Consider the following 25455-nt stretch of genomic DNA (forward strand, 5'->3'; position numbering starts at 1 on the left):
ATTTTTAGTAGAGACAGGGTTTTACCACATTGGCCAGGCTGGTCTCGAACTCCTGGCCTCGTGATCCGCCCACCTTGGCCTCCCAAAGTGCTGGGATTATAGGCATGAGCCACTGCACCCAGCCTAGGATTTCAACATTTTTAAGGCTTTTGATATTTATCAAAATTGCCCTTCAGAAAGACTGGACTATTTTATACTCTTATCATGTCCCTAGGCTTATTTTGCTATGCCCTCCCCAACACAGGGTAAAATAATATTAAAAAAAGAACTTTGTTAATTTGATAGGTGAAAATGGTATTTCACTGTTGCCTTAATTTTCATTTTATTGAGAGCTGGTGAAGTTGATGACTTCAATTTGAATATATTTAAATAATTATTTTATATTTATATATAACATGTGTGTATAATTTATATTCATTCTATTATAAATGTCCTATTTATGTTCTTGGCCTATATGAAGAAATGTTTATCTTTTTCTCATAGTTTTGTAAGAGTTCTGTATATATATGGATATTAACTTTTCCCCTGTCATATATGTAGTAAATAACTCTTGTTGGCCTTATTTTACCAATTAATAGTTTTTGACCTATAGAAACTTGAAATTTTTACGTAGCCAAATCTGTTAGTCTTTTCCTTAGGGAATAAGGCAGGGATCTAGCATTACTTTTTTCAAAATTGTTCTTTGGTGATACAAACACTGTACTTTGAGTAATCTTTTCCCTATATTTCAAAATGCTGCCTTTATCACCTACTAAATTCCTAAATGTGTTCTTGGGCCTGTTTCTCTGTTATCTTCAAGTGGTATGTCTGCTTATTATTTCTTTGGTTTTGATATCTGGGTTATGCTGGCTTTGTAAAATTAATTGTAAAGATTTAAAGTTTTCTCTAACATCTGGAATAGTTTATATAACATAAGAATACAGTCTTTTGAGGGTTTGAAATAATTCACCCATAAAACCATATGGGCTGGGTGCCCTTTTTGAGTGGGTATAGTAATAGCTCTTTAAAAACTTTTCAATTTCTCCTGTGATGATTGTTATTTTTAGTTTGCTGCTTTTACTCTAGTCAATTTTGATAATTTATATTTTTCTAGAAAAGCATCCATTACATTGAGGTCTAATTTGTTTGCATAGTGTTGCACAGAGCAAATTTTTATAATTTGAATAATTCTCTCTACCTGTGGTGTTTTCCTTTTTCTTATTTCTAATGTTACATATTTGAGTTTTTTTGTTTTTCTTGATTAGCTGGTTAGAAGTTTATTTTAAAACTTTATTGGACTTTTAATCTTTGCACTCTTTAACTCTCTTTAGACTGATTTTATTGTTTCCTTCTTTAACTTTCTAGCTTCTTGTCTTTATTTTTAAAATTTCTCATTTAAATAATGAAAGTATGGTTTCTGCTTTCTGTGTCATGCTCAAACCCGAAGGTTCAGCAGACCCTAAGGTTGTATTTACTTCTATTAATTTTTTTAACATTTAAACATTTGATCTATTTTGAATTTATTTTTGTGTGTTTTCTGAGAGCAGTCTGATTTGATTCTTTCATAGTTAATTTTTTTCCTGACTAGATGCTGCTCATAGGAATTGATCTTTTTTCTGATAGTTTAGAAAATTATTTTAATCTTTCTTGGTAAAGGACACTTTCCATTGAATTTTGTCTGAGACATGAATTCTTAAATCTGAGTGGAGGATTGTTATGCCATGGACAGCTGAAGGCAGAGTGGGGAGGTGGGGAGAGCTCCAGCTCTCCAGCTGGCCAACTTGGGTTCAAATGCTCTTGGCTCTGCTTCTTTGTAACTGAGTGAGTTGCTCTAGTCACCGTAAAATGGGGTTCTTGCAAGTTCCAACCCTCATGAGGTGGTTGTAAAAATCATGAGATTATAAAGGTAAGGTTCTTATAATGTCTGGTACACAATAACCCTAAAGTAACATTTGCTGTTTTTATCATTAAGATGGGCTTTCTATGTTGCTAATCTGATTTTTTTTTCTGTACCAATTCTGCCTTTTACTGCTTCGTACATGGTTTAAAATGGGCTATTGCATTTGTAGGTTCTTGTCAAGCCTTCTTTTTCCCCTGTCACTCCTTTTATATTTTCCTTTACTTCTTTGCTCCTTGTCTGTTCTCTCCCGGCAGTTCTGCTTTGTTCCACAAAAACTACATCTCATTGTACTCTACCAAGGATTCCAAATCATTTTCTGCAATATGCAGGTGAATGCTTTCCTGAATCTTATGGATGCAGTTTCCATATCCTGGTTGGCCCTCTGCCCTCTCCCTGCTTTATTCACTCTCCCGCAAGATCTGTTTAGTATTGGTATCTCCCACAGATAGGGTGTGTGGGTCTTTCTCTGTTCATCCATCTCCTGAGATCTTTAGCTGGAGGACAGGTTAACATGCCCAGTTTCTGGCCGACTCTACCCAGTGCTCTTGAAGTTGGAGATCATCTCCAGATTCTGGATCTCTAGGAGACCTCTAGGAGAGGAGACTGGATATACCATTTTAAAAAATGTTCCTTTTTTTTTTTTTTTTTTTTTGAGAAAGAGTCTTGCTCTTTTTGCCCAGCCTGGGGTGCAGTGGTGGCGTGATCTTGGCTCAATGCAACTCCTGCCTCCTGGGTTCAAGCAATTCTCCTGCCTCAGCCTCTCAAGGAGCCAGGATTACAGGTGCCTGCCACCATACCCGGCTAATATTTTGTATTTTTAGTAGAGACAGGGTTTCACCATGTTGGCCAGGCTAGTCTCAAACTCCTGACATGAGGAGTTTCTGACCTGAGGTGATCCACCCGCCTTGGCCTTCCAAATGTTACATCGTTTTTAAGCAAGACATTGTTAACTTAGACTTCTAGCTGCTTGATGTCCTCATGTCCTTCTGTAAATGTAGGCATCTATCAGAGGCATATACCTGACATTGTTTTCCATTCACTTCATTCTTTTAGGAGATGTTTATTGAGCATATGCCTTGTGTCAGGGGCTGGGCATAGAGGGTTGAACAAAATATTCTTGATCACACCATCAGGGAACTTAGAGTCCTGACAGGCCACAAACAAGTAGACAAATAAATATATGGGTATAAGTTGTGTTAAGTGCCCTCAAAGAAAAGGACATGCATGGTGAAAGAGAATAAGAGAGTAGAGGAGAGCTGCTTCTGCCTGATGGAGTCAAGGAAGGCTTCTAGGAGGAGGTGTCTTAGGCTGCCAGAGGGGAAGCCACCAGCATGTGAGGAGTAGGTAGGAAAGAGCTCCAGGCAGAGGTGATGACATATGCCAAGGCCACGTGGCAAGAAAGAAATGAAAAGACTGGTTTTGCTGAGTTCTCTGAAACATTTAAAGGGCAACTTTTAATTGTAGAAAATTTCAAGTACACGCAAAAGTAGAGAATTGTACAGTAAACTCCCAGGCACCCTCCCTGAGCTTCTACATCTAGCTGTTCTCTGCCTTCTGATTTCCTTGTTGGGACTCTGGACTAGTCTCAGAAACGACCCTCCTGCAGGCACTGCAAACCTGCTCTTCCTGCCCCAGCCCCTCCCTTCCTTGCTGGGGGAACAATGTGTTCTGGGATGTGGCCCCACCCCTTCACTTATTGCTGTTCAGATAGTTTCTGAGAAGGGCTGTCTTCCCGAACAGGTAGAGAGATCTGGGGGTGGTAATGCAGACAGAGGGTCACCTCACAGGTCAGCACTCTTGGTATGGAAGGAACCTCTTCTTCAGTTTTCTGGCTGGCACTGTCTCTGTCTCTGATTCCAGGGGCAGGCACTGGTGGAGGCACAGTGGGGCATTTCTGACTGTTTTCTGACAGTCGTATTTCACGAGGCTGCAGCCGTGCTTGTCGCCAGCCCCCTGATGGAGAGTTCGCATCCCCCGACCTAGCTTCATTTCTATGCTGTGTGAGCCCTCACTTTTCTCTGTGTCCGCAAGAGTGTGTTGGTGGGAAGGCGAGAAAGATGTTTATGTGGTCACTAGATGGCGCTCAGGTCACAGGCAACCCAGCGTGCTTCGGAAGGCATTCAAAGTTGGGACCACCTTCCATCACCCATGGTTCTGGAAATAAATGAGAATCTTCTTGCAACCAGCTAACTGGTTTTGAACATGCAGTTAAATAGCTTGATCTAAGTGGCAGTAAAAGAGTTAAACTTGTGCATCCAACTGGAGCTGTCTTTGATGACTCTCGGACTCTGCCCACCCGTTCCTGCAGAGGTGGGTCCCTTTCTGGGGCCAGGGCCTCTCTCCGGCCTTGAGGTCGGGCCCTTGCCTTGCTCCGGCCAAGTGTCCCTGACTTGCACGCAGCCCCCTCGAAATGCATCGCTCCAACTTTCCTTTCAGCCCTTTTTTATGTTGTTTCTCCACGTTGTGGGCTTCTAGCCCACTGGGGCGATAGACAACACTTGTATTTCCTCACTGCTCTCAAAGCCCAAATGAAACTGAACTGTAAAAACAAGTTCTTTCTCTGTATTTCCCCGCCTCAGGGTTCACCAGATGATTTGGTTCAAGTAGGAGTTTTTGTTTTTCTGTTTTTGTTTTTGTTTCCAGTGAGGACAAGACCTAACACTAACCTCTTAAACACCTCTGCCCACAAGTTTGCCTGGGCACACTAGAGTGTTCCTTGGACCCTCTGCTCTGAAGTATTAAGTAAGAATTTTGTTTTTTAAAAAAGAGTGCTTTCCTTAGAAGCTGCAAGTCTTTTGAAAGGTAATAGGCACACGAGCTCTGTGAAATGTACACAGATTCTTTCATAACTTTATACATAGGAAACTCATGCTCCATAAATAGCACTTGTATCCTAGTGTTTTCCACAGCTAAGAAATCCAAAGTTAGTCTCCTTTCGTCTCTGAAATGTAGATGATGCTGATTTCCCAGCAGTTTTCAGTTTCTCCTCTTGCCTGGCGCAAGTGAGAGTCAGGCAGCCAGCTGCCGTGGGCTTGGGGATGTGCCGAGAGGCAGAGGGAGCTGGCGGGGCAGACTGCGGGGCACAGCCTCAGCTTCTTCATGCACCTCCCAGGGACTGTGTGCAGGGCTGGGACTTGTGGCTCACTGGGCTAGGAGGTCTTGCTCTCTATCTCCTTCAGCTTCCCCCAGGTGAGGCAGCTGAGCTTTGTTGCTCGGGTCACAGAACTGGGAGCATTCATCTGTGTTTTGGACTTCCATAGCCCCAGCTCCCTGGACTGAGGGAAAACACAATAAAACACTTGTGTTTTGGCAGAAGGGTGATGTGGACGAAGTAGAGGCTTTGTCTTGGGCGGCTTCACTAGTCACTGTGCCCTTGAACTGTCTGCAGACACAGGGGTGAGAGCCGAGGATGGGCCTTCACACCCAGAGACTGTGATCCATCCCCAAGTTAGGAGTCATTGACCTAAGACATCAGCAGGGCCATGTCTTACTGCATATTCTCAGTGCCTCCTCCTGCACCTGGTTAGGTTTGCTGAATGAACAAATGAATGAAAGAATGGGTAAATTAGGTTGGGTGCAGTGGCTCATACCTGTAATCCCAGCACTTTGGGAAGCTGAGGTGGGTGGATCACCTGAGTTCAGGAGTTCGAGACCAGCCTGGTCAACATAGTGAAACCCCATCTTTACTAAAAATACAAAAAATAGCCCAGTATGGTGGTGGGCACCTGTAATCCTAGCTACTTGGGAGACTGAGGCAGGAGAATCGCTTGAACCCGGGAGGTGGAGGTTGCAGTGAGCCGAGATCACGTCACTGTGCTTCAGCTTGGGCGACAAGAGCGAGACACTGTCTAAATAAAAAGAAAGAAAGAAAGAAAAGAAAAGAAAAGAAAGAAAGAAAGGGTGAATTAATGAAAAGGTGTGGTTGGGAGGCAGGCTGCTCTGCAGTCACCCACTTGGTCCTCAGAGCCACCAGAGGCATGTGTTGGTCAGATGGCCGACGGGATTAGGGGGACTTCTGCATCTGGGCTGGGCACCAGTCTGTAGCCAGAATTCAAAATCTCTGGGTGGGAAGCCAACTTTGCCTCTGTAAGAAGCACATGGGGGTTGGAACTGTGACCTTGGCCTCATTAGCCCAAGATAACAGGCCAGGCCTGTTAGTAATCATTTAGAAGGAGCTTAAAATGGGATCTGTTTCCTTCCGGTGGTCCCTCGCCACTGCTCTCCTTGGGCCTGCAGCTGTGCCTGTGTTGGCCCTCTCACTGTTGCAGAAATCTCCCGACGAGCAGAGCCCTGGCTTGCCCATGGAAGGAAACCTCTTGCTTTGGAGATGAAGGTGGCCATGAACTATGATTTATGCAGTCCTGGTGTCTGCTGGCTGACGTTCGTAGCTGAGGCTTGGCTGAGGAGGGCCGAGGGGCTGGGCCGGGCCCTCCTTGCTGCCTCTGCCCTGTCCTCACTCCGGACGGCCACGCTCCCTTCTCTCTTCTCCACTCTTTCTCTCTGTGTCTTTGTGCACTCTTCCTTCACAAAGTTTTCCTCAACCCTTGACTTCTGACTGCAGTCACAGGGCTGGGGAAAAGAAGTGTTTTCTGGAGGACAGCAACAGGTAAAGGTAAACGAGGAAGGGAAGTAATCAGCAAGTTCACCAACCACGTCCCGGGTGGGCACGTGACTTCAGACTGCGTCACACTTTGCTGTTGGACAAGGAGAATGGGAAGGTCAGATTTGGGAAGAGGCAGAAATCAGAGAGGACAGTGGAGGAAGACTGAGGGGTGTCCGCTTCCTTGGCGGCATTGTGTACCTGCCTAGCAGTGAGGGACAGATTCAGAGTCCATATGTGTGCCAGAGCATTTCCTTCCTTGCTTTTCTTATTTCTAGACATTCCTTACCAACCTTTAGGGGCGCACCCAAGTGTGTAGCGTGTTCAGCTTGTGGACAGCGTCTGGCTCTGTGCTTCCCTGGAAGCGGTCAGAAGCCAGATGCCAGTGCCTGCTGTTGTGAATAGGCAACGTGGAGCCTTCAGGGGTGATTCTGGACACGGCCACTAGGTGGAGATGTTGTGCCTTGAAATGTCCCTGCTCGGCGCGCCTGGTGCGACCTGCCTGTGGGCTTGGAGTGTGGGGTGTGCCTGGCTTCCTAGCTCTGGCCCTTTTGCGTCTCCCCACCCTTCCGTTGTGTCTGTACTTTGTTCCCCTCACTTATCTGGCTATCATATGGAAAAGCACATTTTCTTTTCTGAATTATTCCTTGAGTGTATTGAATCAAATTTCGGGTCCCGCAAACGGAACACAGAGTGATGGGCAGGCCAAGTGGGACCCCTAGGGCTCATGGGGTGTTGGGGGCTGCGTCTGGAGGGGCTGTGATGATTTAGTTTGTGATACATTTACAGCTGGGCAGAGGGTGGGGCCTCGGGCTGCATCTGTTTGACAGCTTGGAGCTGTCTTTCCATCTGTCTGTCTGCCAGCTCTTCATCCACAGCCTGTTCATGTAACCGGTACTTCTCCCAGCCATGCCCACCCTAACCCCTTTTCCATTTCTTTACGCTTCAGAGGAGACTGCAGGTGCCGTCAAGTCTTCAAAAGCCACAGACCGTACGTTGCTGTCACCTTGGGGACAACCAGGGGAGCGGGGCCTTGGGTTTTGGTTAGAGGGCGAGGGTGCTGGAGGCATGGGGGTTTTTGATTTGCCTGAGGTGGGACTGAGGTTCCCCCACAAAGGTAAGTCCCTGGACTTACATTTGCTGTCATCTCTCAGCCTCTGTGGAGCATGTAAATCGTCTGGAATGCTTTAAGGGACAATTTCCTCCCATTTTCCCCAACCCTTCCTAAATGGGATAGGCTTGGGCCGATGCTCCAGTTAGACCCCTCTGTCTGGTAGTGAGGGGTAGGGGCAGGCATGGGGGTCTGGAGTGGGGCAGGGGGAGTGTGAGGTGTTTCAGGGGCCAGGAGGAGGCCAAGAGGGGTTAAAAACTCTTGGAGTTGAAATCCCCAAGGTAAATCATAATTGAGATGATTAACGCAAACAATTAGTAATGCTCCTGTTAGCCCATCTACCTGGGCCTCCCACCTCTCCTGAGGGCCAGTGCCCTGTCTGTGCTGGGGTCTAGGAGAGGGAAGGTGTTGAAGGAAGTGGGGTGGCCCCTGGCTGAGAGGGGAGGTGAGGCTCCAGCCTTCTGGTCCCTCCCTGTCCTGGCTCCTCCCTCATCCCTAGGGTCTCGGCAGGGGCTGGACTCGCAGTGCATGACCTTAGGTCTGGCTCAAACACTTCTCTGCTGAGGCCATTTGTTTTGCCCCTATTTTGGCTCATCCTTGTGTGGCCTGATTGGGTCGTTCCAGAGGGTTCCCGTCTCTGGCTCTGCTTTCCACCTTTGGTATTTTGGAAACAACCTCTTCCCCATTCCTCTGAAAGGGACAGTGTGGCATTTTAGGGTTTTTGGGGTATGGCCAGTAAAGTCCCATCTGGCAAACTCAGCTGTGAGCTGGAAAATGATGTTAGCAAAAGAGAGCCTCCAAAAAAGGATGGAAAGGATGTGGAGAGATTTCCCCTCTTCAGGAGTGTAATTCTCTCTCCTCTGACCTGCTCTGTTAAAAAATGTTCTTTGCACAATGTGTGTGTGTGTGTGGAGGAGATTCTGGGATGAGGCAAGGCCATTAGGGCAGGGGGTATGTGCCTGGCGGCTGCCCTAGGGAGGAGGAACATCTAGCTGGGCTCCATCCCTGGCCTCCTGGGAGATGGTTTCTCTTGTTACCGGGCTCTGGGACCTCTTAGGTCCTCCCCATTGGCTGCAGGGCCTACAGTGCCTATAGAAGCGTAGGATGCAGGACTTGATGGGGTGGGGCTGGGGAGGGGCACGAGCAGTAGAGGGCCTTGAACCCCAACTTTGTGTGCTGGCTGAGTGCATGGGCTTTGAGGTGACACCATTCTGGGCCCTGCCACCTTGTAGTCATGTGTTTCTTTGCATCTCTGAGGCTCAGTTTCCTCCTCTATAAAATGAGACTAATACAAATAATACAAATATGATTGCATCTCAGCATGATGGTGAGGAGTAAAGAGACGTGGGGGAGGGCATGAGAGCTATTGCTCGTGGCGTTTGTCTTTATACACTGACAGGAGCTGCATCTGGGGGGAACTGAGGGTCGGGGTGGGCTCAGGCTGGAAGGTGGCTGGGTTGAGCATTGGGAAGCCCCACTGGGCCGATCCCTCTGATTGCCACTTGTGTCTCCCAGTGGATGACCACCTGGGCTTCCTCCCCACTTTTGGACCCTGCTACATCAACCTCTATGGCAGTCCCAGAGAGTTCACGGGCTTCCTGGACCCCTACGCAGAGCTCAACACAGGCAAGGTGAGCCAGCTGGAGCCCTGCCTGGCAAGGGCAGGATGCCAGATGCCCAGGTCCCTCAGGAGCCCAGGCCTGTATGCAGGGTCTTCCAACCCTGCCTGGGGGCCCACAACCAGGCAGCCACCCACTCAGGGAATTCTCCTTCTGCCCCTTGACACTACCTCTCCTGAGTGCCAGTCTGATCCTTCCATGTTCCCTGCCCTGAAGGACCCAGGCCCTGTCTCTCTGTCTTTGTCTTTTGGTCTGGGTTGGCATCCGGCACTGTCCATCTGGGTGGCTTGTCATATCTCCCGAACTCTCTGGGCCATGCTTTCCTCATCTGCAGAGAGATGAGGTTGGCTCAGGGACCTCCTGGGTGCCTGGGAGATGAGCTACCTCAGGGCCACAGGGTGCCCTTTTCCTTCCCCTCCTTCCCTCTGTTTCCCCTGCTCCTGGTGACCTGACCTCCCTGGCAGGGGGAAGGTGTGGCTTATCGTGGCCGGCTTCTGCTTTCCCTGGAGACCAAGCTGGTGGAGCACAGTGAGCAGAAGGTGGAGGACCTTCCTGCGGATGACATCCTCCGGGTGGAGGTGAGGGGCATGGCTCTTGGTGGGAGCTGGGTGTCGGGGGCGGGGAAGGGATGGCCACACCAGACTGGCCTTGAGGTGTCATGGCAGAGGAAGGACTCAGCCCTGCCCACATGCATAGTGCCTTTACCTCTCTGGGCCTCAGGTCTCAGCTGTAAAGTGGGAATAAATTAACACTTGCCCCTGCCTCCCTGGAGGAATGATCACAGGCTCAGAGAAGATAAATGAACATATTTCAAAAGTCTAGAGCTTGATGCAAAATGAGACGTGATTTTATAATAATAACGTAAGGATAACTATTAAGTCAAATAAGCACTGAACATGTATCAGGCACTGTGCTGCTGACACCCCTGCTGTTATTGACTCCTCCCAGCACCATGAGGTGGCTGCTGTTATTATTATTATCCCCATTTCACAGATGAGGAAACAGGTTCAGATATATCAGAGCAACAGATGGTGGAGCTTGGCCTTGTGTCCAGGAGGCAGCTGTGCAGAGTCTGTGTGGTGATTTAAGCTGATAGACACAGTGGTCAGATAGCTCTGGTTTGAAATCTGGCTGCAGCACTTACAGGCTCCATCAGTTTCCCTATCTGGAATGTGGGGGTATATTATACTTAAAGTTATATTATATAACTTGTAATAATATACTTTATAAGATGGTTGTGAGAATTAAGGAAATTAATACACATATGCAGTAAGCACTTACTAAGTGCTACTGTTGCTACTATTTACATTCACCTAACACCCAATTGTCTGACCCCTCTTCTCTCAATCATAGGATTGAGTTCCTGCCCTGTCCCCACCCTATGCTCAGTGCCTGGAGGGGACAAAGAGACCCTTTCATCCCAGGCACAAGACAGTGGCAGCCCGTGTGTCCTGCAGAGCTGGCTGCTGAGGGGGAGACCCTGAGTGGCATGGGGCAGGAGCTCTGAGCAGGTGCCTGGTGGCTTAGAGCCTTTAGCCCCTCTAAATGGCAGATAAGTTCCAGGTTGCCCCTGGGGGCCCAGTGGGAGACCCCACTCAGCTGATGTGGTGGTTTGGATTAGGGGCAGCTTGACCTTGGAGGAGCAGCTTTTATTAGGGAAACGTGGCCAGACACACGCAGATCTGGAATGAGCTTGTTCAGTTAGCAATGAAATCTGGATGCTGTTTCTTTCTTGGGCTATTTGCCACCCATCAGTCCAGCCAGGAGCTATTGGGTGCCGGCTATGGCCAGGGCCTGCCAGATACATGTCCCCTCCCCAGCCCGGGTGCCTTTCTTTGCTTCTCCTGTGACCCTCTGGCCCACTCTCTGCTCACAGAAGTACCTCAGGAGGCGCAAGTACTCCCTGTTTGCAGCCTTCTACTCGGCCACCATGCTGCAGGATGTGGATGATGCCATCCAGTTCGAGGTCAGCATTGGGAACTATGGGAACAAGTTCGACATGACCTGCCTGCCGCTGGCCTCCACCACTCAGTATAGCCGTGCAGTCTTTGACGGTGAGGCAGTGCTCCTGGCTGGGACCCCCATCACAGGATCATAGAGCAGGGGGCACACCTTAAATCCTGCCTCCCACGGAAAGCTGCCAGAGGCTATTCAAAGGCCCTGGCCCTGGCCAACCTGTTCCAGCTGTCCCCTTGCTCTCCTCCAGGCGAGGGACCCTGCTACTAGTGCCCACAGATGCAGTTCCTGGGACCAGCTGTGGTCAGCATTGACCCTGACCCATCCTGCTCATTTCAAGGAGTCTGCCGGCCTTGGTTTGGACATTTTAGGGAGTGTGGCCTTGGGTTTCCCAGGGCAGCTCTAACAACTCCTCAGTTTTGACATGCCCAGGAGCCCTAAGGAGAGCTGCAGCTGTCTGCTCAACTCACACAGAGAGCTCAGGCACCTCTTTCAGATACCGGGCAACATGGGTCACTCCACGTGTGTCCAAGAGGGTTCTTAGATGGGAAGGGTGAGCAGGTGCCTGTCTCTCCCACATGTGGTCCCCTTCCCAGCGCTCTGCCAGTCCTAGCCCTGGAGTGCCCAGGAGGCTAGCACTCTTAGCACCCCATCCCACCCGTCCTCCACTCCTGGCACAGTGCTCAGGCCTGTCTCTCCATTCCAGGGTGCCACTACTACTACCTACCCTGGGGTAATGTGAAACCTGTGGTGGTGCTGTCATCCTACTGGGAGGACATCAGCCATAGAATCGAGACTCAGAACCAGCTGCTTGGGATTGCTGACCGGCTGGTGAGTGAAAACGTGCCCAAAGCTGCACACGCCTGTGCATGCACCTGCTACCCCGCTGCACGGGGCGTCTCACACCACCATCCACTGGTGCACACACTGACACATGGCTGTGCCTACTTACCTTCATGGTTGGTGTCCTCGGTGTCTTGGCAGTACCAGGCTTGTGGTCCTGTCCTGCACGATTGGAAGAGAAGAGAGGGGATGCGAGCAACCTGAGGCAGCTCCAGTGTGCAGTGGGACCCAGGGCAAGGAAGCAGAAAGAAAACCTATGTCACGCAGCAGGGCACGGCCTTGCTCTCGCTCACTTACTCATTACAGGCCTTTGGACTCTTAATGCACGCAAGGGCTTATGCTAGAAACTTCTAGCCAGAAGCTAGAGGCCAGAGGTGAACAAGGAGCTGGCTCTGTCTTCAGAGAGTCAGTTTATTAAAGGAGGGCATAGGGTTACTTGTGCCTCTCATACAGGGCTTTCTAAACTTAGGTACAGGTGACACTCCAGGGGCAGAGAGATGTGGGGCTCAGAGCAGGGAGGGTGGCCAAGGAGCGTCAGGAAGGCATCATAGGCCAGTGAGGGGGCTGTGTCCAGTGCAAGCAGATGGGGGGTGGGAACCCAGCTAGGCCACCATTGCAGGGGCCTGAGAGAGGGTGACCAAGCCCTGGGAAGGAGATGGCCTCAGCGGGGGGGAAATTGCAGGACTTGAGCTACAAGGCCTTGGTGGCCAATGGGATTTGGGGCTGAGGAAGGGCTATAAAGAGGAACTCAGGTGGCTGGGGAATTGGGAAGCTGGGGAGAAGAGCAGAACATATGAGGTCAGGTTCTGTTTTGGGGGTGAAGAGGGGACGTCTGGGGAGGCCCCTACAGATGCTGGATGCTGCAGTCCTGGCACTTGGCCAGAATGGAGGAGAATCACAGGTGGGCAGAGGTGTAGAGGCCAAGGGAGGTGAGGAGGTTGAGTGGGAAGCTGATGGTCCTGGCAGTGGCTCTAGGGGTTTCTGTGGTGTGGATGGGGACAGCTGGTGGGAAAATGGAGGAGACAGGTGCAGGCTCCACTGTAGGAGCATGCTGGGATCAGCAGGTGGAGGGAAACGGGGCTGGAGAGGCCTGGGCATATCTGCGGGTGGGGAGGTGAGCATGGCTTAAAGGAAAGGTGGACAGAGAAGGGAAGGAGGCCATGGTGGCCCCACCTTCCCAGAGACTGGAAGTTTTAGGGGAGAGAGGAGATCAGCGAGTGCTGAGATGGGGAGAACATGGAGTTGATGCCATACAGCTCTAGACTCTACCTTCTGGGCCAATCACTGGCTCACAGCAAGACTCCAGACTCCAAGAGGGCAGGGGCCATGTTCTTTCCAGTTCTATGAGACTGGTAGTCCAAATCCCGAGCACGTGTCCTTGCTCAGGAAGGCCGGTGGGTGGGGAGGGGTGTGTGGGGGGCTGAGGGACAGTCCTTGGCCTCTCAGCTCAGGGCTGAGGCCCCACGGAGAGGGCTGGAGAAAAGCTTGGTAAGGGCCTGTTTCCCTGGGAGGCAGCACAGGGAATGAGCAGGCCGCGGGAGTTTGAGGAAGGAGGTTCCTGTGATTAGAGGTGGCGGGACTGCTCCTGGAAGAGGGCGCTCTTAGTCTAAGCCTCATTGGGTGGTAGAATCTGGAAAGAAGAGAGGGTTCCAGGTGGGGAACCAGAGCAGGCTGGGAGAGGGCCACTCACCTGTGGGAAGCCAGGCCTGCTTTGAGGGTGGCAGGGAGGACTCAGAAGCCATCAAGTTCTTTCCAAGTCTGCAGAACCCCCCCGAGCTCCTTGTGACTACATGTGAGGCTGGAGTTCCAGGTACGAGACTTTGGATGTATTTGGGTACGGGCAGCCTTGGAAGGCTCTTAGGTCAGGATAGAACCTGGTTTGTTGGGCCTGGGCTCTGTCTTCTTTGCTCTAACTGTTCACTCCTTTTTGGTTCAGTAGCAGTGACAGGGCCTAGGGGCTGGGTCCAGCGTGCACCCTCTGCCCTGTGGTGACACACCTGACCCTTGCCTGCCCCTTCCACAGGAAGCTGGCCTGGAGCAGGTCCACCTGGCCCTGAAGGCGCAGTGCTCCACGGAGGACGTGGACTCACTCGTGGCTCAGCTGATGGATGAGCTCATCGCAGGCTGCAGGTAGGGGGGACCTGGTGCCCCTGGTGCCCTCCTCTCCTGGCTCAACTGGGCCTGTTTTGCTGCGAGTGCTCATGTGTGGCGGTGAGCAATGGCACGTCTCCCAGCCACGCTTGGCCAGCAGTCCAGCCCGTGCTGAGTCCAAAGGTGGTGGAGCCAGCGCAGGAGTTGAAAAGGTGACATTGAGAGCAGGTCATAAATCTCCCTGCAGCAGCGGCAGCTGCGGGCCCGGCGGCCGGCTCACCTGAATGGGGGGCATTGTGTCTCTGATCCCCGACCTCTTATTTCCCTGATGGAATCTCCAGGAGGAGCTGGCTGGGGGGTGGGGTGACGGCGCCCCTCATTCCCTCAAGGCCATGTCGGGGATCATGGTTTCTGTTTAGCCTTCTATTGACACGGCTGATTGTCGACTTCAGGAAAAGAAGGCCCGGGGTGTGGAGGCCCAGCAGAGGGGTGCATCTCACATCTCCTCCACTGCCATGTGGTTTTGGGGAGCCACCCGTGGGTTCTGACCCTTGGTTTTCTCAACTTCAACCTGGCATGAAGAATAACTACTTTATAATATCTTCTAAACAAAGTGCCCGGCTCTTGGGAAAGATTTAATAAATGGTAGCTATAATTATTGCTCAGAAGAAGAAATGTCAGGAGACTTAGCTCCTGGTCTCTTTATCTGACTTTGTGACTTTGGGAAGCTTCTCTTCTCTGGACTTTAGTTTTCTCAGCTGTTAAATGGACTTAAATAGTTGCCCCTCTGCTCTCCACGGGGCTAATATATGCAAATGTGTGAATATACACAAATGTATTCTATGCCCCCTATACGCCTCATCACCCCTCCCTCAGCATGGCTGTACAGCCCTGCTGAACGCATCAGAGAATTGATAACCATGGCCACTGATGCAGCATCCCTTCTATCGTTTGTGGTTCAGTTAGGAAGTATATCTTTATCAAAATACTACCCCAGAGAAATGCTCCCGGCCCAGCAGTGGAATTCCTTCCCCCATTTCCCCCAGCCTTCCTAAAGCCTGGCAGGCTCAGTGCCAGACACCTAGAGCATACTGACAAAGGTACAACTTCAGCCCTCCAGGGATGGTTGGATGCAAAAAATGGGCAGAGGAGGTAAAGTCTGTTGGGAAGTTAGAGGTGTGCACTTTAGGCGCTCCAAGCAGGTGCATCTCATTCCCACTAACTGAATTCAGGGAAGCTTCCTGGAGAAGGGGATGCCTGTGGTGGACTTTGAGGGAGGAGCAGGAGTTAGCCTTTGGAGAGGGGACTGCCAAGGCAAAGGTACAGAAGCCTGAAACGCCTGCTGCCTCCTGGATGGGGGAGGTGGCAGGAGAGGCTGTTGCCCAATTGGGTGGCCCCGAGGGTCTCTGCTATTAACCAACCATGAAATCTTATGAAGTAGAAAGTAGGCTGGGTGTGGAGGCTCACAGCTGTAATCCCAGCACTTTGGGAGACTGAGGCGGACAGATCACTTGAGGTCAGCAGTTCAAGACCAGCCTGGCCCCATCTCTACTAAAAATACAAAAATTAGCCATGTGTGGTGGCGGGTGCCTGTAATCCCAGCTACTTGGGAGACTGAGGCAGGAGAATTGCTTGAACCCAGGAGGTGGATGTTGCAGTGAGCTGAGATCACGGCCCTACACCCCAGACTGGGTGACAGAGCAAGACTCTGTCTCAAAAAAAAAAAAGTAAATGACCCTTGTTTTACAGATAAGAAACTGAGGCACAGAGAGGAAGGTTGATTAACTTGCCCAGATTCACACAGCTAGTGAGTGGCAGAACCCCCTTGCAGTGCTGCTCTGTAATGGACAGAACTTGATGGGGTGAATGTGGGAGCCACAGGAAGGTTCAGAATGATCCCCTGGTCCTGGCCAGGGTGGCTAGGTGGGCATGGGGGCCATGCTGTGAGAGGGTTAGCAGGAGGAGGAGCCAGTTGAGGGGGAGGTGAGGCATTCAGGACAGGCTGTGTTGAGGCGTCTGTGAGGAAGCTGGCCTGTGATCTGGAGGTGGGAGGATAGAGTGGGGTTGGAGGGGCGCATACGGGCACGGTCGGCCTGGGGTGGCTGCAGCCACTGGGTGAGCTCCCCAGGGCATCCCCAGGGCCCCAGGCTCCACCTGCACGATGACTCATGGTGCCACGTTGGCACCACTTTGGGTGAGGTGGGTGGGCCAGGATTCTGGGTTCTACCTGTGGCCCTGCACATGACCCCCGTGTTGTTTGTAGCTTGGCAGGTCTGAGGGGCTTGGGACATCTGAGACCCGTGGGCCCTGAGTCCTTGGCTGCCCTCAGTGACCTCTGCAGGGCTCTGCTCTTGGAGGATCTGCCTAAAAACACTTCTGACCCCTTTGAGTCACTCTCTCGGGGTTGGACGAGTGGCTGGGCCTCCCAGCAGGGATGCTTGTTCCAGCTCAGGAGCTTGGGAGGAGAGCTGGGTTCCCGTCCTCTTGGGAATGCATAATGGCTCTCTAGGAGAGGAATTCCAGGCAGCAGGAGCAATTTGCTCAGCTCCACCTGAGGCCACTAGTGCCCCGCACCTCAGCAAGAGGGCTTCCTCCACCTCCCACTCCAATGCTGAGCACCATCACAACCGACATGCAGAGCAGCCGGGCATGGGGGCCTTGAGCAAACTCAGGCCCACAGCTGACCACAGCAGCTCACCCTTTCTCCAGCCAGCCTGGCCCACTTCTCCAGCATCAGTGTTCCTCATTCCATCTCAGTCCTTTTCCCGGCTCATCTTCCGGGAGCCTCCCCCTTCCCCAGGGCCGGTGGTGTCCACTCTGTTCCTCCAGCCCAGCCCTCTCCTCTGATCTCTACACCTATGAACACAACATGCTGGACATGTCCACGTGGATGTCCCGCCAGCACCTCCGTGCTGCGTCTGGGGCTACACGTGTTGCAGACAGGTTTCATCACCTCCCGGCACTGTCTTTTCCTGGCTCCCCAGAACCCACGCTGGAAACCTGAGCCAGCTCTGACTGCTCACCTCCTCTTTTCTCTGCCCCAGCCCTGGTGGCTCTGCCTCACCCATGTCCTTCCTCCTTCCTTCCTCTCCCATCCCTCCTTTAGTATCCCCATTGTCTTCAATCTGTGTCACGCCTGCCTCTACGTCAGCCCTGTAGTGGCTGCCGCTGCATCCAGGAAAAGCCCCTGCTCTCATCCTGGTGGACAGGCCTTTCTGTCCCCACCACCTGCCTCATGGAGCCCCTGCACTTCTGAAGCTCTGCGTTGGTTTGTCTGGCCCTCAGCGTCCCCACCCCTACAGGCTCCCCCTTGCCTCTGTGTCTTTGCACTTGTGCATATGCTGCTCCATCAGCCAGGATGCCCTTCCTGCTCTTTTGGGCCTTACTGACTCCTGCTGGCCCTGCCAGGTGCAGCTCAAAGCCACTTCCTCCAGGAAGGGCTCCTGACTCTGAGGCTGATCAGGCAGGGATCTGTTTGCATCTTTCTTCTGTGGGCTCCCTGAGAGCAGGGCCAGGTCTCATCTCTGGATGCAGCATCCAGCCCAGGCCCAGGGGAGAGCTGTTGCTCACAAGGATTGAAATGAATGCCCCGAGGCCAGTTCATCTTTCAGGCTGGACACTGCCCAGGGTACAGGTATCCACCCGGCCCCGCAGAGGCAAGCAGGGACCTTGGGAGCAGCCCAGCCCACTCTGCTCTCAGCCTGCTGAGCCCTGTGCTGGGCCTACCTGCAATTTCCAAGCCAGCCGGCGTTGGCGGGGCCCCTGGCTTTGCTTAGGGCTGGGTGGAGCTCCATCAGCCTTCTCTTCCTGGTCTCCCCTTCTTTCCGTATCCCCTGCCTTGGGCTTTCCTGAGGAGGGAAAGAGCCGAGACAGCATGGAGACAGCTTGTTAGTGGCACTCACAGGTCCTAAATGTTTCTTGGGGAGTCTTGGCTGGGCTGTGGCCTCCATGAAAATCTCCCTTTGGTGGTCTGTACTGCAGCCCCTCCCGGCTCCCGACCCAGGCTGGGCGCATAAATCACCCTGGTTGGCTGGGCTCTCCCTATCCCTCTCCAGACCCGCCTGCCCCCGCCCTCAGGCCCACTCAGGCCTGGTTCCCAGGCAGGCCCCAGCCCAGGGCTCCGGCCCAGGCCCCCCCACCCCCGCCCCGCTACCCACGGAGCATGCCGCTCCACCACCGAGGAGTGGCCTGGGGCAGCCCATCCGCGGCACCCTCGGGGCAGTAAATATTATATTACTACAGGGTGTGCAGTACGTGACCTGAGACAGGCCCCGGGGCTTAAGTTTCCCGAGATGGAGTTTGCGTACTGCTCCCCCCACCCTAAAAATTCAATTAAAAAAAATAACAGGAAAAATGTAGTGCGCCGAGGGCCTGCCAGAGTGGTGTATCTGGCGGCGGCGGTGCCGCTGCGCTCCGGCGGTAATTGGTTCTGCATAGCTCGGGGAAATTGGCAGAAAAATAAATCAGCCGGGAGCCGGGAGTCAGACGCTGCGGGGAGGGGAGGTGGGGGGGCTGCAAGTGGTGGGAGCAGACCTGGTGGAGCGGGTTTGACTAATGTCCTGTTTGGGAGTCAAGGGGGTGGGGTGGGGGCAGGGCAGCCCCCATACCCTCAATCAGGGAAAATGGAGGGGGTCCCGCTTGGTTAGGGAGTGCACAGACCGCCCCGCCGCATTTCTGCATGGCCCTTGTGTGGGTACCGACCCCTGGGCTTGGAATGGCGAGGAGGAGCCATATGAAGGACTTTTAGGGAGCGTCTGTGGGATGGGGAAGGTCAGAGTTCTTTGCCTCTAAACAGGATTGAGCTTAAACCTGACCTCCTACCTCTCAGGGCTCAGGGCTGTGTTTCTGGCATTGCATGTACCCCCCACCTCCTCTCCAAAGGCTTCCCAAAGCAGAGGGTTCTGGGAAGGGTTCTGTCGTGGCTCCCCACCCCACCTCAGGTGGATACATCTGAGCTGCTGGCCTCCCCGCAGTGCCTGCAGTGGCTTTTCAGGGGTTCCTAAATTTCTTCCTTGAAGAATGCGGACACACAGCACAGAGCGGGCTTGTTTCAGTGCAGGGCACTCAGCGCTGGGGCCTCTACTCTAGGAGGATCCAGGGGGCAGGAGAGGGACCCCCTGGGCCCTCTGAGAGCCTGTAGTCAGTGGGGCAGAGGGGAACATATATGCAAAAGAACTCACCAGACTGGAGTTGAGGACAGATTCCAAACTGGCAGTCCTGGAATTGGGGGCTGGGGGCTCCACATCAGGAGGTGTGTAGGCTGACATGGGTGAGGAAGGCTTCCTGGAGGAGGTGAGGATGGAGCACATCACACAGAGATGGTTGTGCTTGTGGAGCCGGCTGGAGAAGGCACCCAGCAGGCAGGTGGAGAGGGTGAGGCCTGCTGTGAGAACACCAACACATGTGCATGCCTGGACCTGGGGGAGCCCTGGGCTCATCAGGCGCATTCCATCTGTCTGTCCCTCACAGCCAGCCTCTGGGTGATATCCATGAGATACCCTCTGCCACCCACCTGGACGAGTACCTGTACCGGCTGCGCACCCGTCACCTGAGCCAAATCACGGAGGCTGCCCTGGCCCTGAAGCTTGGCCACAGTGAGCTCCCTGCTGCTCTGGATCAGGCTGAGGACTGGCTCCTGCGTCTGCGTGCCCTTGCTGAGGAGGTAATTAAGCCTGCGGGTACCTTTCTTCTTCTGCTCTCCTGCTGCCTGGAACATCAGAACTGGCAGGCTCAAGGGGAATGTCTGGATTATTACCCACCCTGGTTCCATTGCTGGGTGACTTTGGGCAGGTGACTTAACCTCTTTCAACCTCAATGGACCAATTTGCAGAAGGAAGAGAGAGGGTGTGGTGGGATACTGGGTGTTATGGGGCCTGGCATAGAACCTGACACACAATAGGTAACTAATAAATGTCCTCTACTTGCCAAAGTATGTCAGAGATAGAGCTGGAACCAGAATCCAGGTGCCTGGTTCTAGGTTCAGTGCCAGGGCCTGCTTCCTCAGGTTCCCGACTCCTTCTTCCTGCCAGCCAGTGCCTGTCTGCACCTGGCCAACAACCTCCCCTGCCTAGACCCTCTGTTTCCTGTTGCCTTGGATGCCTCTGAGCCCCAGGTGCAAGAAGGCTACATTTTCAGTAACTCGGAGCTTTGCTGTATCTGATCAGAGAGAACCGGCTCTGGTTTGTCTTTGGGGAACTCTTTCCCCACCTGCAGACCCTCCCCCTGAGGTCTGTATGGCCAGATGCACCCACCCGGTTCCCTGGCAAACAGGCAGGTCGGGGATTTGTCTGGAATGAGAAGGGTCTGCTCACAAGTGGTGGGCAGAGATCGCTGCTGCCTGCTCTGACCAGAGTCATGTGGGACTCCCAGGGAGGAGGTAGGGGCTCTCCCCAGGAGTGTGAGAAGGGCAGGGCCAGGAGAGGGGCTACTGGAGGAAGCTGTGGAAGGGGAGAGGGAGGCTGCTCAGGAAGGGATGTGGGTCCCTAGAGTCAGCAGGGCCTATAGGCACAGGCTGGTTCCCTGGTGGACACTGTGTTGCTCAGCTGTGGACCAACCCCTCACAGTGGCAGCAGAACAACCCCTCAGGCTGGTCACGGGCTGCTCTCTGTAATCTCAGCCCAGACTGAGCCCTGAACTCTAAGCATCAATTGTGATATGACTGGAAGGGGTTAAGGTCGCGCTGTCACTGTAAGGGCGCCGTGGAGAGAACCCTTCTCAAACTTGCATGTGCATCAGAATCCCTTGGAGGGCTTGTGCAAAGCAGGTTAGGGCCCACCCCTCAAGTTCCTGGCCCCCATGGAACTGGGGCAGAGCCTGAAAATAGGCATTTCTAACAAGTTCCCAGAAGCTGCTGCTGCTGTGGGCGCCACACTTTGAGAACCCCTGGTATAGTGGTTAGGAACGCATGTTTGGAGTCAGAAAAATCTGCATTGGTTCCTAAGCTTTCGAAGCCTGAATTTCCTCACCCGTCAAATGGGGCTGCCTGTCTTGCCTCCTGGGCTCGCCCTTGGGGTTCAGTGAAGTGATGCGTGGGCATGCTTCACCTGTGCTGCAGGAGCATCAGCTCAGCAGGAGCCCTGGGTGGAGACCTGGCCCCACTTGGGCTCACTTTGCTCATCGTCCTTGGAAGCAAATGGACCCTTACCCAATCAGCCTGCTCTCCAGAGTGTGCAGCTGGGAGCAGTTGTCAATCATGCTGGAGGGGCTTAGGGGCCTCACAGTTTCGTTCCGGACTAGTCACCATTTTCAGAGTCCAGTGTCTTCAGGCCACGGGAATCCTGCTGCTAGGGGAGGAGGGTGTGTGTCCTCTGGGAAGGGCATACCTTCCATGGATCTGTTCCCACTTTCGGGACTGAGGAAGGTGAGCGGTGTCCTAGGCGTAATGTTACCTCCCTGGTCAAATCTTTTTCTCTGATGTTTGCCCCCTGGGAATGTCTACCTGGTAGCGAGGACCTAAGAATGTAAGGTCTGAGGTCCAGGCAGGAGTGTCTCTTCCCAGAAGGATGTACTCAGCTCAGTAACCTTGGCAGGCTTCTCATGTGAGCTGGGGGCCGCCTTATGCTCTGTCGTCTGGGGACTTACTGCCACTCAAGCCAGACACTAGCCAGCCCTGGGAGGTCTGGGGGAAGGCCAGGGTGGGCAGCATGTGGGATGGAAGCTGGGAGAGGAGAGGCCTCTGTGGCCTCTGAGTCAGAGGTCAGCTCACGGTGTGGCTGTGGGGCGTGGGCCTGGTGTGTCACCATGCCTACCCTGACCACCGCCCTCTCTTCAGCCCCAGAACAGCCTGCCGGATATCATCATCTGGATGCTGCAGGGAGACAAGCGTGTGGCATACCAGCGGGTGCCCGCCCACCAAGTCCTCTTCTCCCGGCGGGGTGCCAACTACTGTGGCAAGAATTGTGGGAAGTTGCAGACAATCTTTCTGAAAGTGAGTTTTCTTTTTTCCCAAATCATGATCATATTTTTCCCAACACAAGGCCTTTCTCCCACCTCTTCTGCTTCCCTCTCCTGTTCTTGTCCTATCTTAGTTCTTAGGCTGTGGTCTTGGAAGGAGAGGAGGTCTTTGGGTAAAACAACTTTCCTTTTCCTTGGTCTCCCCCAAAGTCCCCAGGCCCCTGCACCTAGTGTAGGACTAGTAGGTTTGAGCTGGAATCACTGGCGCTGGGAGTGAATGAGGTGGAGTCTGTGGTCCAGGTCATGTCAGAGGGCTGACCCCTGGGGCTGTGTTTGTTCTTCCAGGCAGGGAGGCCTTTATAGGGAGGCCTCAGTCCTCAGCTCCCAGGCACTAGCAGGCCTTGCATGACCTGGCCTCTACACCCAGTCACTTTGAGTGTAGTGCCCTGGACTGGAGCTGGAGTCACTTTGAGGCTCAGGTCCCTCTGCTGGTAAGGCTGGTATCTGGGGTTTGGGACAGGCACACCACAAACTAGACCCACTGGAGAGCTGGAAGCATGTAATTGTGTCCCCTGGTCTCACCAGCCCCCACCTCTCCTGCCCTTTCTCCTATTCCAACACCCATCCCTGCTCCCTCTTCCTCCTTTCCAGGGGAGTCACCAGCTTTGGGGATGGGTGACTGGGAGGTGAGCAGGTGCTTGGGGAGAGCCCATCTGTGCTCCTCTCTAGGCTCATGTGCAGACATACAGCCAAGGCTGCTGTGGTCCTGGTGTGGCCTGGCGTGCAGGACATAATGCGGGAGATCCTTCCCTGCATGATGGCTGCCCAGGCTCAAGGGAGGGCCCTCCTTGAAGGGCTGTCAGTGAGGCTGCCCCTGCTTGGGGAGGAGTGGCCCTGAGAAGCAGGCCTGCTCCTTACCTCTTTTTTTTTTTTTTTTTTGAGATGGAATCTCACTCTGTTGCCCAGGCTGGAGTGCAGTGGTGTGATCTCCACTCACTGCCGCCTCTGCTTCTCAGGTTTAAGAGATTCTCCTCCCTCAGCCTCCCGAGTAGCTGGGATTATAGGCATTTGCCACCCCACTCAGCTCTTTTTTTTTTTTTTTTTTTTGTATTTTTAGTAGAGACGGGGTTTCACCCTGTTGGCCAGGCTGGTCTCGAACTCCTGACCTCAGGTGATCCGCCCGCTTCAGCCTCCCAAAGTGCTGGGATTACAGTCGTGAGCCACTGCGCCAGCCCTCCTTATCTCTTTTCATTTGCCCTGAATAGCTCTGCTAGCACTCAAGGCCTCCTCGACCTAAGCCACCGGGTCTTCATCCAGTCTAGTCCACTTCCCTAAAACCCCTCCGTGCTCGACCTTCCCCCTCCCCACATCTCTCCTCCCTCCTCCCCTCTTCCAGGAAGTCATTGTTGACTTACTTTAGCCTCCAACCCGAACCTGGGAGCAGAGCCCCCTGAGTGATGCCGAGACGCATTTGTATATTGGCCAGTCGTCTTGTTGTTCCCTGGAGGGTGCGGAGGGGATAGGTTTCAGTACCACAGAGGATGCCGGGGTTGACTGGAGCTCTGTGTGGCCTTGGGCAGGTTGCTTAACTTCTCTGAATTGCCTGCTGTCTTATCATCTGTAAAATGAGGGTGGGTGGGGCTGCCCATTTTACAGGTTTTGAGGGTTGAGTTAGGTAACACAGGTGATGGGACTTGCTGGAAATAAGTGATCAATGGATGTTAGTTTCTCTCCCCACCTCTCCCCTTTTCCTTTTGGAGAACTCCCCTTCTCTATGCGTGCCATGACTAGAGGCCAGCTGAAGTCCAGGGATAGTAGATGTCTGCACACAGTTGTGTGAGTAAGGATGTCTGTGTGTGTATGTGTGTTGGGCAGTAGGCTGCCCCCATCCACCCGCTCACGTGCCACCTGGGGCATGTTTCCCATTAGATTCTAACCTCCTGTGCTTGTCAGAGCCTAACCTCTGAGAATCTACCTCCTAAGCCGGTTCCTGGCCTGGTAGGGCAAAAAGGAAAAGCAGTCAAGAAGTGGCTGCATCTGAGCAGCGCTGTCGGGAAGGCTGGCTGTGAGAGCAGCGGGGGTGCCGCTGAATTGTGCCTGGTGGACTCGCTGGGAGGGGACGAGCTCCAGGTTCTGACCTCTTGGCCATGTAGCCTCAGGGAAATGCACACTAAAACATTTTCCCTGGTTTCAAGCACACACACAAAAAAAGATATAGAATTGTTTCTCGAAGTCTTCCCCACTGAGTTTATGAGCCCCGCCAGTAGCTCCTGAGCAAGCTCTACAAAAATGTTGGCAGCAAGCAGAGACCAAGAAAACACTGGTGTTTCTGAACTTAAACCAAAGTTGGAAAAAATGAGCACCAGCAGGGAGAGAGAGGAGCCCCAAACTAGACATTTCTTTATTTGCTGTTGCTATTTTGGGTCCGGCAGGCTGGCCCCGTCTGGGGGAGGACAGGGGAGAGAGCCGGGGGTGGATGGGGGAAGTGGGGGTCAGGCATTCCTGCCATCTCCCTGGGGCTGGTGGTTTGGAGGGTAAAGGCAGTTAACCACCCGGGGGAGAGGACAGCCTAAGCGAACAGCCATGGAGAGGTTTCCCCGGGCCATGACACGTGGACGCAGGGGCTCCTCCAGGCTTCACTGAAGATGAACCAAAAGAAGCGGGGCTGTGTTTGCAGGAGAGAAGTATGAGGTGGTCCCGGCCTTGGCATGTCCTCTGCCCCTTCCTGAGCATCCTACCTGCCCTGGGCTCTCCCTCCAGGGATCCAGGCCTCCCTGACCAGCGTGGGATGCCTTACCTCAGCCGCCCTTTCTTTTTCTGAACCCACCCCTTTGCTCACGCGGCTCCCTGCCCCAGAGGATATACTGCTTTGAGCTCATGACACTAGGCCTGGGTACTTAATGTGTTGCCTCCTCTAGGGGACAATGTGAATTTTAAGAGCAGGAGCTTCTGCTCCTCAGGCCATGTCTGACCTTGGGTTTCAATCAAATGGTGAAGTAATTGTGGAGAATAATTTCTGTTTCATGTTGGGTTGTTGTGGTTATCCCATTTGGCAGAGCTTCTGAAAGTTTCAGGATAAAAAGCAGTTGAAGACCAGTGAACAGTGGTTGACATGCTGATAATCACTTGAAAGGGTAGGGATATTAGATGATACACTAACCAAAGAAATACAATACTAAACTTGAAGGGGGAGGCTTTAATTTCTTCTCCTTCCAGATCTGTATCATTATATCTCCTTTAGAGACAAGTTTTAGAACTGTGCTGTCCAATATGGTAGCCACAGATGGCTATTTAAATTTGCATTAATTAAAAGTAAATGAAACGAAAACTTTACCTCCCCAGTCATACTGGCCACATTTCAAGTGCTCAGTAGCTACATGGGGCTAGTGACTGCCATATTGGATGGTGAAGATATAAACCATTTTCATCATAGAAAGTTCCATTGGCAAGCACTGTTCCAGAA

At 52.6% G+C, this 25455-nt stretch overlaps 1 protein-coding gene and 1 long non-coding RNA gene across 22 annotated transcripts in view; one reads left to right on the forward strand and one right to left on the reverse strand.

The window, feature by feature from the left end:
* DYSF (dysferlin) overlaps positions 1 to 25455 on the forward strand; it is a 247566-nt gene that overhangs the window by 96434 nt on the left and 125677 nt on the right. For 13 of the 21 annotated variants that reach the window (XR_004428173.1, XM_033175041.1, XM_033175043.1 and 10 more), the window contains 8 exons: positions 7429 to 7470; positions 9106 to 9221; positions 9674 to 9787; positions 11086 to 11263; positions 11872 to 11996; positions 14032 to 14138; positions 19569 to 19761; positions 21871 to 22026. Coding sequence is in view for 20 of the 21 variants with exons in the window: in XM_033175041.1 (XP_033030932.1) it covers positions 7429 to 7470; positions 9106 to 9221; positions 9674 to 9787; positions 11086 to 11263; positions 11872 to 11996; positions 14032 to 14138; positions 19569 to 19761; positions 21871 to 22026 (1031 nt within the window). In the remaining variant the exon portion in view is untranslated. The remainder of the gene's footprint in view (positions 1 to 7428; positions 7471 to 9105; positions 9222 to 9673; positions 9788 to 11085; positions 11264 to 11871; positions 11997 to 14031; positions 14139 to 19568; positions 19762 to 21870; positions 22027 to 25455) is intronic. The other 8 variants (XM_033175042.1, XM_033175045.1, XM_033175046.1 and 5 more) reach the window with 1 other exon arrangement.
* Positions 5699 to 13781, reverse strand: LOC117062005. Its single transcript, XR_004428174.1, has 3 exons — positions 13699 to 13781; positions 12118 to 12170; positions 5699 to 5727 (listed from the first exon to the last, which is right to left on the reverse strand). It is a non-coding gene; the product is annotated as an uncharacterized LOC117062005 (long non-coding RNA).

The sequence above is a fragment of the Trachypithecus francoisi genome, unplaced genomic scaffold, assembly GCF_009764315.1.
Source record: "Trachypithecus francoisi isolate TF-2019V2 unplaced genomic scaffold, Tfra_2.0 Lachesis_group17, whole genome shotgun sequence".
Taxonomy (NCBI): domain Eukaryota; kingdom Metazoa; phylum Chordata; class Mammalia; order Primates; family Cercopithecidae; genus Trachypithecus; species Trachypithecus francoisi.